The sequence below is a fragment of the Lissotriton vulgaris genome, chromosome 1_1 (assembly GCF_964263255.1).
Source record: "Lissotriton vulgaris chromosome 1_1, aLisVul1.2, whole genome shotgun sequence".
Classification (NCBI taxonomy): domain Eukaryota; kingdom Metazoa; phylum Chordata; class Amphibia; order Caudata; family Salamandridae; genus Lissotriton; species Lissotriton vulgaris.
This window is the reverse complement of record NC_141685.1, coordinates 1,195,823,864-1,195,840,160: the sequence shown is the minus strand read 5'-3', so window position 1 is coordinate 1,195,840,160 and position 16,297 is coordinate 1,195,823,864. Positions and strand designations below refer to the sequence as shown.

At 38.8% G+C, this 16,297-nt stretch overlaps 1 protein-coding gene across 1 annotated transcript in view; it reads left to right on the top strand.

Moving 5' to 3' along the window:
* The window catches only part of LOC147748898 (uncharacterized), a 71,609-nt gene extending 58,549 nt beyond the window's left edge, over positions 1 to 13,060 (top strand). The window contains exons 45-54 of the mRNA XM_086936495.1: positions 813 to 933; positions 2,164 to 2,285; positions 3,515 to 3,635; positions 4,866 to 4,986; positions 6,215 to 6,336; positions 7,555 to 7,675; positions 8,904 to 9,026; positions 10,245 to 10,367; positions 11,597 to 11,720; positions 12,939 to 13,060. Coding sequence (XP_086792621.1) covers positions 7,565 to 7,675; positions 8,904 to 9,026; positions 10,245 to 10,367; positions 11,597 to 11,720; positions 12,939 to 13,003 — 546 coding nt within the window. The 5' untranslated portion in view covers positions 813 to 933; positions 2,164 to 2,285; positions 3,515 to 3,635; ... (1 more) ...; positions 6,215 to 6,336; positions 7,555 to 7,564 and the 3' untranslated portion in view covers positions 13,004 to 13,060. The remainder of the gene's footprint in view (positions 1 to 812; positions 934 to 2,163; positions 2,286 to 3,514; positions 3,636 to 4,865; positions 4,987 to 6,214; positions 6,337 to 7,554; positions 7,676 to 8,903; positions 9,027 to 10,244; positions 10,368 to 11,596; positions 11,721 to 12,938) is intronic.
* Positions 13,061 to 16,297: the final 3,237 nt, after the last annotated feature.

The window sequence follows — 16,297 nt, the reverse complement described above, 5'->3', positions numbered from 1 at the left end:
AGCATCCTTTACCATTCCCCCTCCTACTTGCCTTACAAACACGGATAGTAACCTACTGCATAACTTCTGAAATCTCATCCTCCTGTGTGGTCAGCTTCCACAAGGACAATTGGTCCACTGGTGCTCTGACGTCATAAATCTAAAGCAAGAATGTTGTCTGACCTGAGGGCCATTCTGTTGCCTAGCAAACGGACATCATAAAGCAAAAACAAGATGTTGTCTGACATGAGGGCCACTCTGTTGCCTATTAAGCAGTAGGATACATTCATCTTGGTAATTAAATGAGTAGTAGGGTAGACAGGATGCCCTACTGTAAACTAAGATGTTAAGATTAAAGAAATTGGCATTTTTTTAGACTTCTGAATTTGTGTGAAAGTGCGTTTGAGCATAAGAGTCTCAACTTTACTATTGCTGAACTGGTAGGAATTGGCTAAAATGAGGATGGTAAATATGTTATTCATCGTTTTTATTATTCCCATTAATTGTAACATAACCCTTCCGCTCTCAACTAATCAGCTGGCTTAATTGCTAATGGTGTACCATATCCTAACACAAATGAATAGAGAAGGGTTCACTGCCACTTGGCTGGCAAAAAGATCTATATATCTATGTCCTAATGTATGTGCTACAGTTGTTTAGAGAGTGTTAGCAAGTGAGGCGTGGGATTCAAAAAAAGTATGGGATTTTAAAAACACAAATTGGGATTTGATTTTCTAATGAGCTGTTGATTTTCACAATAATATAGACTCCATACTATTGATCTGTTTACCCTTTATAAAAATTGTGCTAACAGTGGACTTTTCCATCTGCAGATTATACTGAATGGCCAGCAGTGGCAGTGTTTCACCACAGAATTTCTCTGCCTTGCCGAGACTGAAGGAAAAAAAAAAAGCAAGTCTTCCGGCATACGGCATCAATTCACCAAATTATATGGCAAGTAAAACTCACAATCATTCCTTTAGGCATTAAAAAGACGTTCACAGCATTTGAATTTCCTCATTACCTTCTAGTGGGAGCCTGTGCCTGAATATATTTTCTGTCAATAAGGAAGTAATATGGATCACATTGTGTTGGTCATGATAGTTAACAAACCTTCAACACTACTAAAGCCTGCTTTAGATCCTGGTGCTAGCAATGTTCCCTTTGAGGAATTTGCTGCCTTTGAGGTTGAAATGCACTATCTCACTTTAGAACTATAGTGTTTCCTTCTCAAAGAACAAAACTCATTTAACCTTCCCCTGCACTTTGCATGTTGGGCTCTGATACTCCAGATGGATTGGTATTAGGGATAATCTCTATTTTTGTATCCCCAGCCCACTTTCAAAAAGGCCGCTATGCTTTAAGTGGTTCAGCATCCTTTACCATTCCCCCCTCCTACTTGCCTTACAAACACGGATAGTAACCTACTGCATAACTTCTGAAATCTCATCCTCCTGTGTGGTCAGCTTCCACAAGGACAATTGGTCCACTGGTGCTCTGATGTCATAAATCTAAAGCAAGAATGTTGTCTGACCTGAGGGCCATTCTGTTGCCTAGCAAACGGACATCATAAAGCAAAAACAAGATGTTGTCTGACATGAGGGCCACTCTGTTGCCTATTAAGCAGTAGGATACATTCATCTTGGTAATTAAATGAGTAGTAGGGTAGACAGGATGCCCTACTGTAAACTAAGATGTTAAGATTAAAGAAATTGGCATTTTTTTAGACTTCTGAATTTGTGTGAAAGTGCGTTTGAGCATAAGAGTCTCAACTTTACTATTGCTGAACTGGTAGGAATTGGCTAAAATGAGGATGGTAAATATGCTATTCATCGTTTTTATTATTCCCATTAATTGTAACATAACCCTTCCGCTCTCAACTAATCAGCTGGCTTAATTGCTAATGGTGTACCATATCCTAACACAAATGAATTGAGAAGGGTTCACTGCCACTTGGCTGGCAAAAAGATCTATATATCTATGTCCTAATGTATGTGCTACAGTTGTTTAGAGAGTGTTAGCAAGTGAGGCGTGGGATTCAAAAAAAGTATGGGATTTTAAAAACACAAATTGGGATTTGATTTTCTAATGAGCTGTTGATTTTCACAATAATATAGACTCCATACTATTGATCTGTTTACCCTTTATAAAAATTGTGCTAACAGTGGACTTTTCCATCTGCAGATTATACTGAATGGCCAGCAGTGGCAGTGTTTCACCACAGAATTTCTCTGCCTTGCCGAGACTGAAGAAAAAAAAAAAAAGCAAGTCTTCCGGCATACGGCATCAATTCACCAAATTATATGGCAAGTAAAACTCACAATCATTCCTTTAGGCATTAAAAAGACGTTTACAGCATTTGAATTTCCTCATTACCTTCTAGTGGGAGCCTGTGCCTGAATATATTTTCTGTCAATAAGGAAGTAATATGGATCACATTGTGTTGGTCATGATAGTTAACAAACCTTCAACACTACTAAAGCCTGCTTTAGATCCTGGTGCTAGCAATGTTCCCTTTGAGGAATTTGCTGCCTTTGAGGTTGAAATGCACTATCTCACTTTAGAACTATAGTGTTTCCTTCTCAAAGAACAAAACTCATTTAACCTTCCCCTGCACTTTGCATGTTGGGCTCTGATACTCCAGATGGATTGGTATTAGGGATAATCTCTATTTTTGTATCCCCAGCCCACTTTCAAAAAGGCCGCTATGCTTTAAGTGGTTCAGCATCCTTTACCATTCCCCCTCCTACTTGCCTTACAAACACGGATAGTAACCTACTGCATAACTTCTGAAATCTCATCCTCCTGTGTGGTCAGCTTCCACAAGGACAATTGGTCCACTGGTGCTCTGACGTCATAAATCTAAAGCAAGAATGTTGTCTGACCTGAGGGCCATTCTGTTGCCTAGCAAACAGACATCATAAAGCAAAAACAAGATGTTGTCTGACATGAGGGCCACTCTGTTGCCTATTCAGCAGTAGGATACATTCATCTTGGTAATTAAATGTGTAGTAGGGTAGACAGGATGCCCTACTGTAAACTAAGATGTTAAGATTAAAGAAATTGGCATTTTTTTAGACTTCTGAATTTGTGTGAAAGTGCGTTTGAGCATAAGGGTCTCAACTTTACTATTGCTGAACTGGTAGGAATTGGCTAAAATGAGGATGGTAAATATGCTATTCATCGTTTTTATTATTCCCATTAATTGTAACATAACCCTTCCGCTCTCAACTAATCAGCTGGCTTAATTGCTAATGGTGTACCATATCCTAACACAAATGAATTGAGAAGGGTTCACTGCCACTTGGCTGGCAAAAAGATCTATATATCTATGTCCTAATGTATGTGCTACAGTTGTTTAGAGAGTGTTAGCAAGTGAGGCGTGGGATTCAAAAAAAGTATGGGATTTTAAAAACACAAATTGGGATTTGATTTTCTAATGAGCTGTTGATTTTCACAATAATATAGACTCCATACTATTGATCTGTTTACCCTTTATAAAAATTGTGCTAACAGTGGACTTTTCCATCTGCAGATTATACTGAATGGCCAGCAGTGGCAGTGTTTCACCACAGAATTTCTCTGCCTTGCCGAGACTGAAGGAAAAAAAAAAAGCAAGTCTTCCGGCATACGGCATCAATTCACCAAATTATATGGCAAGTAAAACTCACAATCATTCCTTTAGGCATTAAAAAGACGTTCACAGCATTTGAATTTCCTCATTACCTTCTAGTGGGAGCCTGTGCCTGAATATATTTTCTGTCAATAAGGAAGTAATATGGATCACATTGTGTTGGTCATGATAGTTAACAAACCTTCAACACTACTAAAGCCTGCTTTAGATCCTGGTGCTAGCAATGTTCCCTTTGAGGAATTTGCTGCCTTTGAGGTTGAAATGCACTATCTCACTTTAGAACTATAGTGTTTCCTTCTCAAAGAACAAAACTCATTTAACCTTCCCCTGCACTTTGCATGTTGGGCTCTGATACTCCAGATGGATTGGTATTAGGGATAATCTCTATTTTTGTATCCCCAGCCCACTTTCAAAAAGGCCGCTATGCTTTAAGTGGTTCAGCATCCTTTACCATTCCCCCCTCCTACTTGCCTTACAAACACGGATAGTAACCTACTGCATAACTTCTGAAATCTCATCCTCCTGTGTGGTCAGCTTCCACAAGGACAATTGGTCCACTGGTGCTCTGATGTCATAAATCTAAAGCAAGAATGTTGTCTGACCTGAGGGCCATTCTGTTGCCTAGCAAACGGACATCATAAAGCAAAAACAAGATGTTGTCTGACATGAGGGCCACTCTGTTGCCTATTAAGCAGTAGGATACATTCATCTTGGTAATTAAATGAGTAGTAGGGTAGACAGGATGCCCTACTGTAAACTAAGATGTTAAGATTAAAGAAATTGGCATTTTTTTAGACTTCTGAATTTGTGTGAAAGTGCGTTTGAGCATAAGAGTCTCAACTTTACTATTGCTGAACTGGTAGGAATTGGCTAAAATGAGGATGGTAAATATGCTATTCATCGTTTTTATTATTCCCATTAATTGTAACATAACCCTTCCGCTCTCAACTAATCAGCTGGCTTAATTGCTAATGGTGTACCATATCCTAACACAAATGAATTGAGAAGGGTTCACTGCCACTTGGCTGGCAAAAAGATCTATATATCTATGTCCTAATGTATGTGCTACAGTTGTTTAGAGAGTGTTAGCAAGTGAGGCGTGGGATTCAAAAAAAGTATGGGATTTTAAAAACACAAATTGGGATTTGATTTTCTAATGAGCTGTTGATTTTCACAATAATATAGACTCCATACTATTGATCTGTTTACCCTTTATAAAAATTGTGCTAACAGTGGACTTTTCCATCTGCAGATTATACTGAATGGCCAGCAGTGGCAGTGTTTCACCACAGAATTTCTCTGCCTTGCCGAGACTGAAGAAAAAAAAAAAAGCAAGTCTTCCGGCATACGGCATCAATTCACCAAATTATATGGCAAGTAAAACTCACAATCATTCCTTTAGGCATTAAAAAGACGTTTACAGCATTTGAATTTCCTCATTACCTTCTAGTGGGAGCCTGTGCCTGAATATATTTTCTGTCAATAAGGAAGTAATATGGATCACATTGTGTTGGTCATGATAGTTAACAAACCTTCAACACTACTAAAGCCTGCTTTAGATCCTGGTGCTAGCAATGTTCCCTTTGAGGAATTTGCTGCCTTTGAGGTTGAAATGCACTATCTCACTTTAGAACTATAGTGTTTCCTTCTCAAAGAACAAAACTCATTTAACCTTCCCCTGCACTTTGCATGTTGGGCTCTGATACTCCAGATGGATTGGTATTAGGGATAATCTCTATTTTTGTATCCCCAGCCCACTTTCAAAAAGGCCGCTATGCTTTAAGTGGTTCAGCATCCTTTACCATTCCCCCTCCTACTTGCCTTACAAACACAGATAGTAACCTACTGCATAACTTCTGAAATCTCATCCTCCTGTGTGGTCAGCTTCCACAAGGACAATTGGTCCACTGGTGCTCTGACGTCATAAATCTAAAGCAAGAATGTTGTCTGACCTGAGGGCCATTCTGTTGCCTAGCAAACGGACATCATAAAGCAAAAACAAGATGTTGTCTGACATGAGGGCCACTCTGTTGCCTATTCAGCAGTAGGATACATTCATCTTGGTAATTAAATGTGTAGTAGGGTAGACAGGATGCCCTACTGTAAACTAAGATGTTAAGATTAATGAAATTGGCATTTTTTTAGACTTCTGAATTTGTGTGAAAGTGCGTTTGAGCATAAGGGTCTCAACTTTACTATTGCTGAACTGGTAGGAATTGGCTAAAATGAGGATGGTAAATATGCTATTCATCGTTTTTATTATTCCCATTAATTGTAACATAACCCTTCCGCTCTCAACTAATCAGCTGGCTTAATTGCTAATGGTGTACCATATCCTAACACAAATGAATTGAGAAGGGTTCACTGCCACTTGGCTGGCAAAAGATCTATATATCTATGTCCTAATGTATGTGCTACAGTTGTTTACAGAGTGTTAGCAAGTGAGGCGTGGGATTCCAAAAAAGTATGGGATTTTAAAAACACAAATTGGGATTTGATTTTCTAATGAGCTGTTGATTTTCACAATAATATAGACTCCATACTATTGATCTGTTTACCCTTTATAAAAATTGTGCTAACAGTGGACTTTTCCATCTGCAGATTATACTGAATGGCCAGCAGTGGCAGTGTTTCACCACAGAATTTCTCTGCCTTGCCGAGACTGAAGGAAAAAAAAAAAAGCAAGTCTTCCGGCATACGCCATCAATTCACCAAATTATATGGCAAGTAAAACTCACAATCATTCCTTTAGGCATTAAAAAGACGTTCACAGCATTTGAATTTCCTCATTACCTTCTAGTGGGAGCCTGTGCCTGAATATATTTTCTGTCAATAAGGAAGTAATATGGATCACATTGTGTTGGTCATGATAGTTAACAAACCTTCAACACTACTAAAGCCTGCTTTAGATCCTGGTGCTAGCAATGTTCCCTTTGAGGAATTTGCTGCCTTTGAGGTTGAAATGCACTATCTCACTTTAGAACTATAGTGTTTCCTTCTCAAAGAACAAAACTCATTTAACCTTCCCCTGCACTTTGCATGTTGGGCTCTGATACTCAAGATGGATTGGTATTAGGGATAATCTCTATTTTTGTATCCCCAGCCCACTTTCAAAAAGGCCGCTATGCTTTAAGTGGTTCAGCATCCTTTACCATTCCCCCTCCTACTTGCCTTACAAACACGGATAGTAACCTACTGCATAACTTCTGAAATCTCATCCTCCTGTGTGGTCAGCTTCCACAAGGACAATTGCTCTGACGTCATAAATCTAAAGCAAGAATGTTGTCTGACCTGAGGGCCATTCTGTTGCCTAGCAAACGGACATCATAAAGCAAAAACAAGATGTTGTCTGACATGAGGGCCACTCTGTTGCCTATTAAGCAGTAGGATACATTCATCTTGGTAATTAAATGAGTAGTAGGGTAGACAGGATGCCCTACTGTAAACTAAGATGTTAAGATTAAAGAAATTGGCATTTTTTTAGACTTCTGAATTTGTGTGAAAGTGCGTTTGAGCATAAGAGTCTCAACTTTACTATTGCTGAACTGGTAGGAATTGGCTAAAATGAGGATGGTAAATATGCTATTCATCGTTTTTATTATTCCCATTAATTGTAACATAACCCTTCCGCTCTCAACTAATCAGCTGGCTTAATTGCTAATGGTGTACCATATCCTAACACAAATGAATTGAGAAGGGTTCACTGCCACTTGGCTGGCAAAAAGATCTATATATCTATGTCCTAATGTATGTGCTACAGTTGTTTAGAGAGTGTTAGCAAGTGAGGCGTGGGATTCAAAAAAAGTATGGGATTTTAAAAACACAAATTGGGATTTGATTTTCTAATGAGCTGTTGATTTTCACAATAATATAGACTCCATACTATTGATCTGTTTACCCTTTATAAAAATTGTGCTAACAGTGGACTTTTCCATCTGCAGATTATACTGAATGGCCAGCAGTGGCAGTGTTTCACCACAGAATTTCTCTGCCTTGCCGAGACTGAAGGAAAAAAAAAAAGCAAGTCTTCCGGCATACGGCATCAATTCACCAAATTATATGGCAAGTAAAACTCACAATCATTCCTTTAGGCATTAAAAAGACGTTCACAGCATTTGAATTTCCTCATTACCTTCTAGTGGGAGCCTGTGCCTGAATATATTTTCTGTCAATAAGGAAGTAATATGGATCACATTGTGTTGGTCATGATAGTTAACAAACCTTCAACACTACTAAAGCCTGCTTTAGATCCTGGTGCTAGCAATGTTCCCTTTGAGGAATTTGCTGCCTTTGAGGTTGAAATGCACTATCTCACTTTAGAACTATAGTGTTTCCTTCTCAAAGAACAAAACTCATTTAACCTTCCCCTGCACTTTGCATGTTGGGCTCTGATACTCCAGATGGATTGGTATTAGGGATAATCTCTATTTTTGTATCCCCAGCCCACTTTCAAAAAGGCCGCTATGCTTTAAGTGGTTCAGCATCCTTTACCATTCCCCCTCCTACTTGCCTTACAAACACGGATAGTAACCTACTGCATAACTTCTGAAATCTCATCCTCCTGTGTGGTCAGCTTCCACAAGGACAATTGGTCCACTGGTGCTCTGACGTCATAAATCTAAAGCAAGAATGTTGTCTGACCTGAGGGCCATTCTGTTGCCTAGCAAACGGACATCATAAAGCAAAAACAAGATGTTGTCTGACATGAGGGCCACTCTGTTGCCTATTCAGCAGTAGGATACATTCATCTTGGTAATTAAATGTGTAGTATGGTAGACAGGATGCCCTACTGTAAACTAAGATGTTAAGATTAAAGAAATTGGCATTTTTTTAGACTTCTGAATTTGTGTGAAAGTGCGTTTGAGCATAAGGGTCTCAACTTTACTATTGCTGAACTGGTAGGAATTGGCTAAAATGAGGATGGTAAATATGCTATTCATCGTTTTTATTATTCCCATTAATTGTAACATAACCCTTCCGCTCTCAACTAATCAGCTGGCTTAATTGCTAATGGTGTACCATATCCTAACACAAATGAATTGAGAAGGGTTCACTGCCACTTGGCTGGCAAAAGATCTATATATCTATGTCCTAATGTATGTGCTACAGTTGTTTACAGAGTGTTAGCAAGTGAGGCGTGGGATTCCAAAAAAGTATGGGATTTTAAAAACACAAATTGGGATTTGATTTTCTAATGAGCTGTTGATTTTCACAATAATATAGACTCCATACTATTGATCTGTTTACCCTTTATAAAAATTGTGCTAACAGTGGACTTTTCCATCTGCAGATTATACTGAATGGCCAGCAGTGGCAGTGTTTCACCACAGAATTTCTCTGCCTTGCCGAGACTGAAGAAGAAAAAAAAAAAGCAAGTCTTCCGGCATACGGCATCAATTCACCAAATTATATGGCAAGTAAAACTCACAATCATTCCTTTAGGCATTAAAAAGACGTTCACAGCATTTGAATTTCCTCATTATCTTCTAGTGGGAGCCTGTGCCTGAATATATTTTCTGTCAATAAGGAAGTAATATGGATCACATTGTGTTGGTCATGATAGTTAACAAACCTTCAACACTACTAAAGCCTGCTTTAGATCCTGGTGCTAGCAATGTTCCCTTTGAGGAATTTGCTGCCTTTGAGGTTGAAATGCACTATCTCACTTTAGAACTATAGTGTTTCCTTCTCAAAGAACAAAACTCATTTAACCTTCCCCTGCACTTTGCATGTTGGGCTCTGATACTCAAGATGGATTGGTATTAGGGATAATCTCTATTTTTGTATCCCCAGCCCACTTTCAAAAAGGCCGCTATGCTTTAAGTGGTTCAGCATCCTTTACCATTCCCCCTCCTACTTGCCTTACAAACACGGATAGTAACCTACTGCATAACTTCTGAAATCTCATCCTCCTGTGTGGTCAGCTTCCACAAGGACAATTGCTCTGACGTCATAAATCTAAAGCAAGAATGTTGTCTGACCTGAGGGCCATTCTGTTGCCTAGCAAACGGACATCATAAAGCAAAAACAAGATGTTGTCTGACATGAGGGCCACTCTGTTGCCTATTAAGCAGTAGGATACATTCATCTTGGTAATTAAATGAGTAGTAGGGTAGACAGGATGCCCTACTGTAAACTAAGATGTTAAGATTAAAGAAATTGGCATTTTTTTAGACTTCTGAATTTGTGTGAAAGTGCGTTTGAGCATAAGAGTCTCAACTTTACTATTGCTGAACTGGTAGGAATTGGCTAAAATGAGGATGGTAAATATGCTATTCATCGTTTTTATTATTCCCATTAATTGTAACATAACCCTTCCGCTCTCAACTAATCAGCTGGCTTAATTGCTAATGGTGTACCATATCCTAACACAAATGAATTGAGAAGGGTTCACTGCCACTTGGCTGGCAAAAAGATCTATATATCTATGTCCTAATGTATGTGCTACAGTTGTTTAGAGAGTGTTAGCAAGTGAGGCGTGGGATTCAAAAAAAGTATGGGATTTTAAAACTACAAATTGGGATTTGATTTTCTAATGAGCTGTTGATTTTCACAATAATATAGACTCCATACTATTGATCTGTTTACCCTTTATAAAAATTGTGCTAACAGTGGACTTTTCCATCTGCAGATTATACTGAATGGCCAGCAGTGGCAGTGTTTCACCACAGAATTTCTCTGCCTTGCCGAGACTGAAGAAAAAAAAAAAAAAGCAAGTCTTCCGGCATACGGCATCAATTCACCAAATTATATGGCAAGTAAAACTCACAATCATTCCTTTAGGCATTAAAAAGACGTTTACAGCATTTGAATTTCCTCATTACCTTCTAGTGGGAGCCTGTGCCTGAATATATTTTCTGTCAATAAGGAAGTAATATGGATCACATTGTGTTGGTCATGATAGTTAACAAACCTTCAACACTACTAAAGCCTGCTTTAGATCCTGGTGCTAGCAATGTTCCCTTTGAGGAATTTGCTGCCTTTGAGGTTGAAATGCACTATCTCACTTTAGAACTATAGTGTTTCCTTCTCAAAGAACAAAACTCATTTAACCTTCCCCTGCACTTTGCATGTTGGGCTCTGATACTCCAGATGGATTGGTATTAGGGATAATCTCTATTTTTGTATCCCCAGCCCACTTTCAAACAGGCCGCTATGCTTTAAGTGGTTCAGCATCCTTTACCATTCCCCCTCCTACTTGCCTTACAAACACGGATAGTAACCTACTGCATAACTTCTGAAATCTCATCCTCCTGTGTGGTCAGCTTCCACAAGGACAATTGGTCCACTGGTGCTCTGATGTCATAAATCTAAAGCAAGAATGTTGTCTGACCTGAGGGCCATTCTGTTGCCTAGCAAACGGACATCATAAAGCAAAAACAAGATGTTGTCTGACATGAGGGCCACTCTGTTGCCTATTAAGCAGTAGGATACATTCATCTTGGTAATTAAATGAGTAGTAGGGTAGACAGGATGCCCTACTGTAAACTAAGATGTTAAGATTAAAGAAATTGGCATTTTTTTAGACTTCTGAATTTGTGTGAAAGTGCGTTTGAGCATAAGAGTCTCAACTTTACTATTGCTGAACTGCTAGGAATTGGCTAAAATGAGGATGGTAAATATGCTATTCATCGTTTTTATTATTCCCATTAATTGTAACATAACCCTTCCGCTCTCAACTAATCAGCTGGCTTAATTGCTAATGGTGTACCATATCCTAACACAAATGAATTGAGAAGGGTTCACTGCCACTTGGCTGGCAAAAAGATCTATATATCTATGTCCTAATGTATGTGCTACAGTTGTTTAGAGAGTGTTAGCAAGTGAGGCGTGGGATTCAAAAAAAGTATGGGATTTTAAAAACACAAATTGGGATTTGATTTTCTAATGAGCTGTTGATTTTCACAATAATATAGACTCCATACTATTGATCTGTTTACCCTTTATAAAAATTGTGCTAACAGTGGACTTTTCCATCTGCAGATTATACTGAATGGCCAGCAGTGGCAGTGTTTCACCACAGAATTTCTCTGCCTTGCCGAGACTGAAGAAAAAAAAAAAAAAAGCAAGTCTTCCGGCATACGGCATCAATTCACCAAATTATATGGCAAGTAAAACTCACAATCATTCCTTTAGGCATTAAAAAGACGTTCACAGCATTTGAATTTCCTCATTACCTTCTAGTGGGAGCCTGTGCCTGAATATATTTTCTGTCAATAAGGAAGTAATATGGATCACATTGTGTTGGTCATGATAGTTAACAAACCTTCAACACTACTAAAGCCTGCTTTAGATCCTGGTGCTAGCAATGTTCCCTTTGAGGAATTTGCTGCCTTTGAGGTTGAAATGCACTATCTCACTTTAGAACTATAGTGTTTCCTTCTCAAAGAACAAAACTCATTTAACCTTCCCCTGCACTTTGCATGTTGGGCTCTGATACTCCAGATGGATTGGTATTAGGGATAATCTCTATTTTTGTATCCCCAGCCCACTTTCAAAAAGGCCGCTATGCTTTAAGTGGTTCAGCATCCTTTACCATTCCCCCTCCTACTTGCCTTACAAACACGGATAGTAACCTACTGCATAACTTCTGAAATCTCATCCTCCTGTGTGGTCAGCTTCCACAAGGACAATTGCTCTGACGTCATAAATCTAAAGCAAGAATGTTGTCTGACCTGAGGGCCATTCTGTTGCCTAGCAAACGGACATCATAAAGCAAAAACAAGATGTTGTCTGACATGAGGGCCACTCTGTTGCCTATTAAGCAGTAGGATACATTCATCTTGGTAATTAAATGAGTAGTAGGGTAGACAGGATGCCCTACTGTAAACTAAGATGTTAAGATTAAAGAAATTGGCATTTTTTTAGACTTCTGAATTTGTGTGAAAGTGCGTTTGAGCATAAGAGTCTCAACTTTACTATTGCTGAACTGGTAGGAATTGGCTAAAATGAGGATGGTAAATATGCTATTCATCGTTTTTATTATTCCCATTAATTGTAACATAACCCTTCCGCTCTCAACTAATCAGCTGGCTTAATTGCTAATGGTGTACCATATCCTAACACAAATGAATTGAGAAGGGTTCACTGCCACTTGGCTGGCAAAAAGATCTATATATCTATGTCCTAATGTATGTGCTACAGTTGTTTAGAGAGTGTTAGCAAGTGAGGCGTGGGATTCAAAAAAAGTATGGGATTTTAAAAACACAAATTGGGATTTGATTTTCTAATGAGCTGTTGATTTTCACAATAATATAGACTCCATACTATTGATCTGTTTACCCTTTATAAAAATTGTGCTAACAGTGGACTTTTCCATCTGCAGATTATACTGAATGGCCAGCAGTGGCAGTGTTTCACCACAGAATTTCTCTGCCTTGCCGAGACTGAAGAAAAAAAAAAAAAGCAAGTCTTCCGGCATACGGCATCAATTCACCAAATTATATGGCAAGTAAAACTCACAATCATTCCTTTAGGCATTAAAAAGACGTTCACAGCATTTGAATTTCCTCATTACCTTCTAGTGGGAGCCTGTGCCTGAATATATTTTCTGTCAATAAGCAAGTAATATGGATCACATTGTGTTGGTCATGATAGTTAACAAACCTTCAACACTACTAAAGCCTGCTTTAGATCCTGGTGCTAGCAATGTTCCCTTTGAGGAATTTGCTGCCTTTGAGGTTGAAATGCACTATCTCACTTTAGAACTATAGTGTTTCCTTCTCAAAGAACAAAACTCATTTAACCTTCCCCTGCACTTTGCATGTTGGGCTCTGATACTCCAGATGGATTGGTATTAGGGATAATCTCTATTTTTGTATCCCCAGCCCACTTTCAAAAAGGCCGCTATGCTTTAAGTGGTTCAGCATCCTTTACCATTCCCCCTCCTACTTGCCTTACAAACACGGATAGTAACCTACTGCATAACTTCTGAAATCTCATCCTCCTGTGTGGTCAGCTTCCACAAGGACAATTGGTCCACTGGTGCTCTGACGTCATAAATCTAAAGCAAGAATGTTGTCTGACCTGAGGGCCATTCTGTTGCCTAGCAAACGGACATCATAAAGCAAAAACAAGATGTTGTCTGACATGAGGGCCACTCTGTTGCCTATTCAGCAGTAGGATACATTCATCTTGGTAATTAAATGTGTAGTAGGGTAGACAGGATGCCCTACTGTAAACTAAGATGTTAAGATTAAAGAAATTGGCATTTTTTTAGACTTCTGAATTTGTGTGAAAGTGCGTTTGAGCATAAGGGTCTCAACTTTACTATTGCTGAACTGGTAGGAATTGGCTAAAATGAGGATGGTAAATATGCTATTCATCGTTTTTATTATTCCCATTAATTGTAACATAACCCTTCCGCTCTCAACTAATCAGCTGGCTTAATTGCTAATGGTGTACCATATCCTAACATTAATGAATTGAGAAGGGTTCACTGCCACTTGGCTGGCAAAAAGATCTATATATCTATGTCCTAATGTATGTGCTACAGTTGTTTAGAGAGTGTTAGCAAGTGAGGCGTGGGATTCAAAAAAAGTATGGGATTTTAAAAACACAAATTGGGATTTGATTTTCTAATGAGCTGTTGATTTTCACAATAATATAGACTCCATACTATTGATCTGTTTACCCTTTATAAAAATTGTGCTAACAGTGGACTTTTCCATCTGCAGATTATACTGATGGATCACATTGTGTTGGTCATGATAGTTAACAAACCTTCAACACTACTAAAGCCTGCTTTAAATCCTGATGCTAGCAATGTTCCCTTTGAGGAATTTGCTGCCTTTGAGGTTGAAATGCACTATCTCACTTTAGAACTATAGTGTTTCCTTCTCAAAGAACAAAACTCATTTAACCTTCCCCTGCACTTTGCATGTTGGGCTCTGATACTCCAGATGGATTGGTATTAGGGATAATCTCTATTTTTGTATCCCCAGCCCACTTTCAAAAAGGCCGCTATGCTTTAAGTGGTTCAGCATCCTTTACCATTCCCCCTCCTACTTGCCTTACAAACACGGATAGTAACCTACTGCATAACTTCTGAAATCTCATCCTCCTGTGTGGTCAGCTTCCACAAGGACAATTGGTCCACTGGTGCTCTGACGTCATAAATCTAGAGCAAGAATGTTGTCTGACCTGAGATCCACTCTGTTGCCTAGCAAACGGACATCATAAAGCAAAAACAAGATGTTGTCTGACATGAGGGCCACTCTGTTGCCTATTAAGTAGTAGGATACATTCATCTTGGTAATTAAATGAGTAGTAGGGTAGACCGGATGCCCTACTGTAAACTTAGATGTTAAGATTAAAGAAATTGGGCATTTTTTTAGACTTCTGAATTTGTTTGAACGTACGTTTGAGCATAAGTCTCAACTTTACTATTGCTGAACTGGTAGGAATTGGCTAAAATGAGGATGGTAAGTATGCTATTCATCGATTTTTATTATTCCCATTAACTGTAGCATATCCATTCCTCTCAACTTATCAGCTGGCTTAATTGCTAATGTTGTACCATATCCTAACACAAATGAATTGAGAAGGGTTCACTGTCACTTGGCTGGCAAAAAGATCTATATATCTATGTCCTAATGTATGTGCTACAGTTGTTTAGAGAGTGTTAGCAAGTGAGGCGTGGGATTCAAAGAAGTATGGGAGGTTAAAAACACAAATTGGGATTTGATTTTCTAATGAGCTGTTGATTTTCACAATAATATAGACTCCATAGTATTGATCTGTTTACCCTTTATAAAAATTGTGCTAGCAGTGGACTTTTCCATCGGCAGATTATACTGAATGGCCAGCAGTGGCAGTGTTTAACCACAGAATTTCTCTGCCTTTCTGAGACTGAAGAAAAAAAAAGCAAGTCTTCCGGCATACGGCATCATTTGACCAAATTATATGGTAAGTAAAACTCACAATCATTCCTTTAGGCATTAAAAAGACGTTCACAGCATTTGAATTTCCTCATTACCTTCTAGTGGGAGCCTTTGCCTGAATATATTTTCTGTCAATAAGGAAGTAATATGGATCACATTGTGTTGGTCATGATAGTTGACAAACCTTCAACATTACTAAAGCCTTCTTCAGATCCTGGTCTTAGCAATGTTCCCTTTGAGGAATATTGTGCCTTGTGAGGTTGAAATGCACTATCTCACTTTAGAACGATAGTGTTTCGTTCTCACACAACAAAACTCATTTAACCTTCCCCTGCACTTTGCATGTTGGGCTCTGATACTCAAGATGGATTGGTATTAGGGATAATCTCTATTTTTGTATCCCCAGCCACTTTCAAAAAGGCCCCTATGCTTTAAGTGGTTCAGCATCTTTTACCACTCCCCCTCCTACTTGCCTTACAAACACGGATAGTAACCTACTGCATAACTTCTGAAATCTCATCCTCCTGTGTGGTCAGCTTCCACAAGGACAATTGGTCCACTGGTGCTCTGACGTCATAAAGCTAAAGCAAGAATGTTGTCGGACTGGAGGGCCACTCTGTTGCCTAGCAAGCTGACATCATAAAGCAAAAACAAGATGTTGTCTGACATGAGGGCCACTCTGTTGCCTATTAAGCAGTAGGATACATTCATCTTGGTAATTAAATGAATAAAATCAATATATGCAGTTCCCTCGTCTTTCTTAACAGTCTCAGACTTCTTGTTGACTCGCCGCAACCTCTTT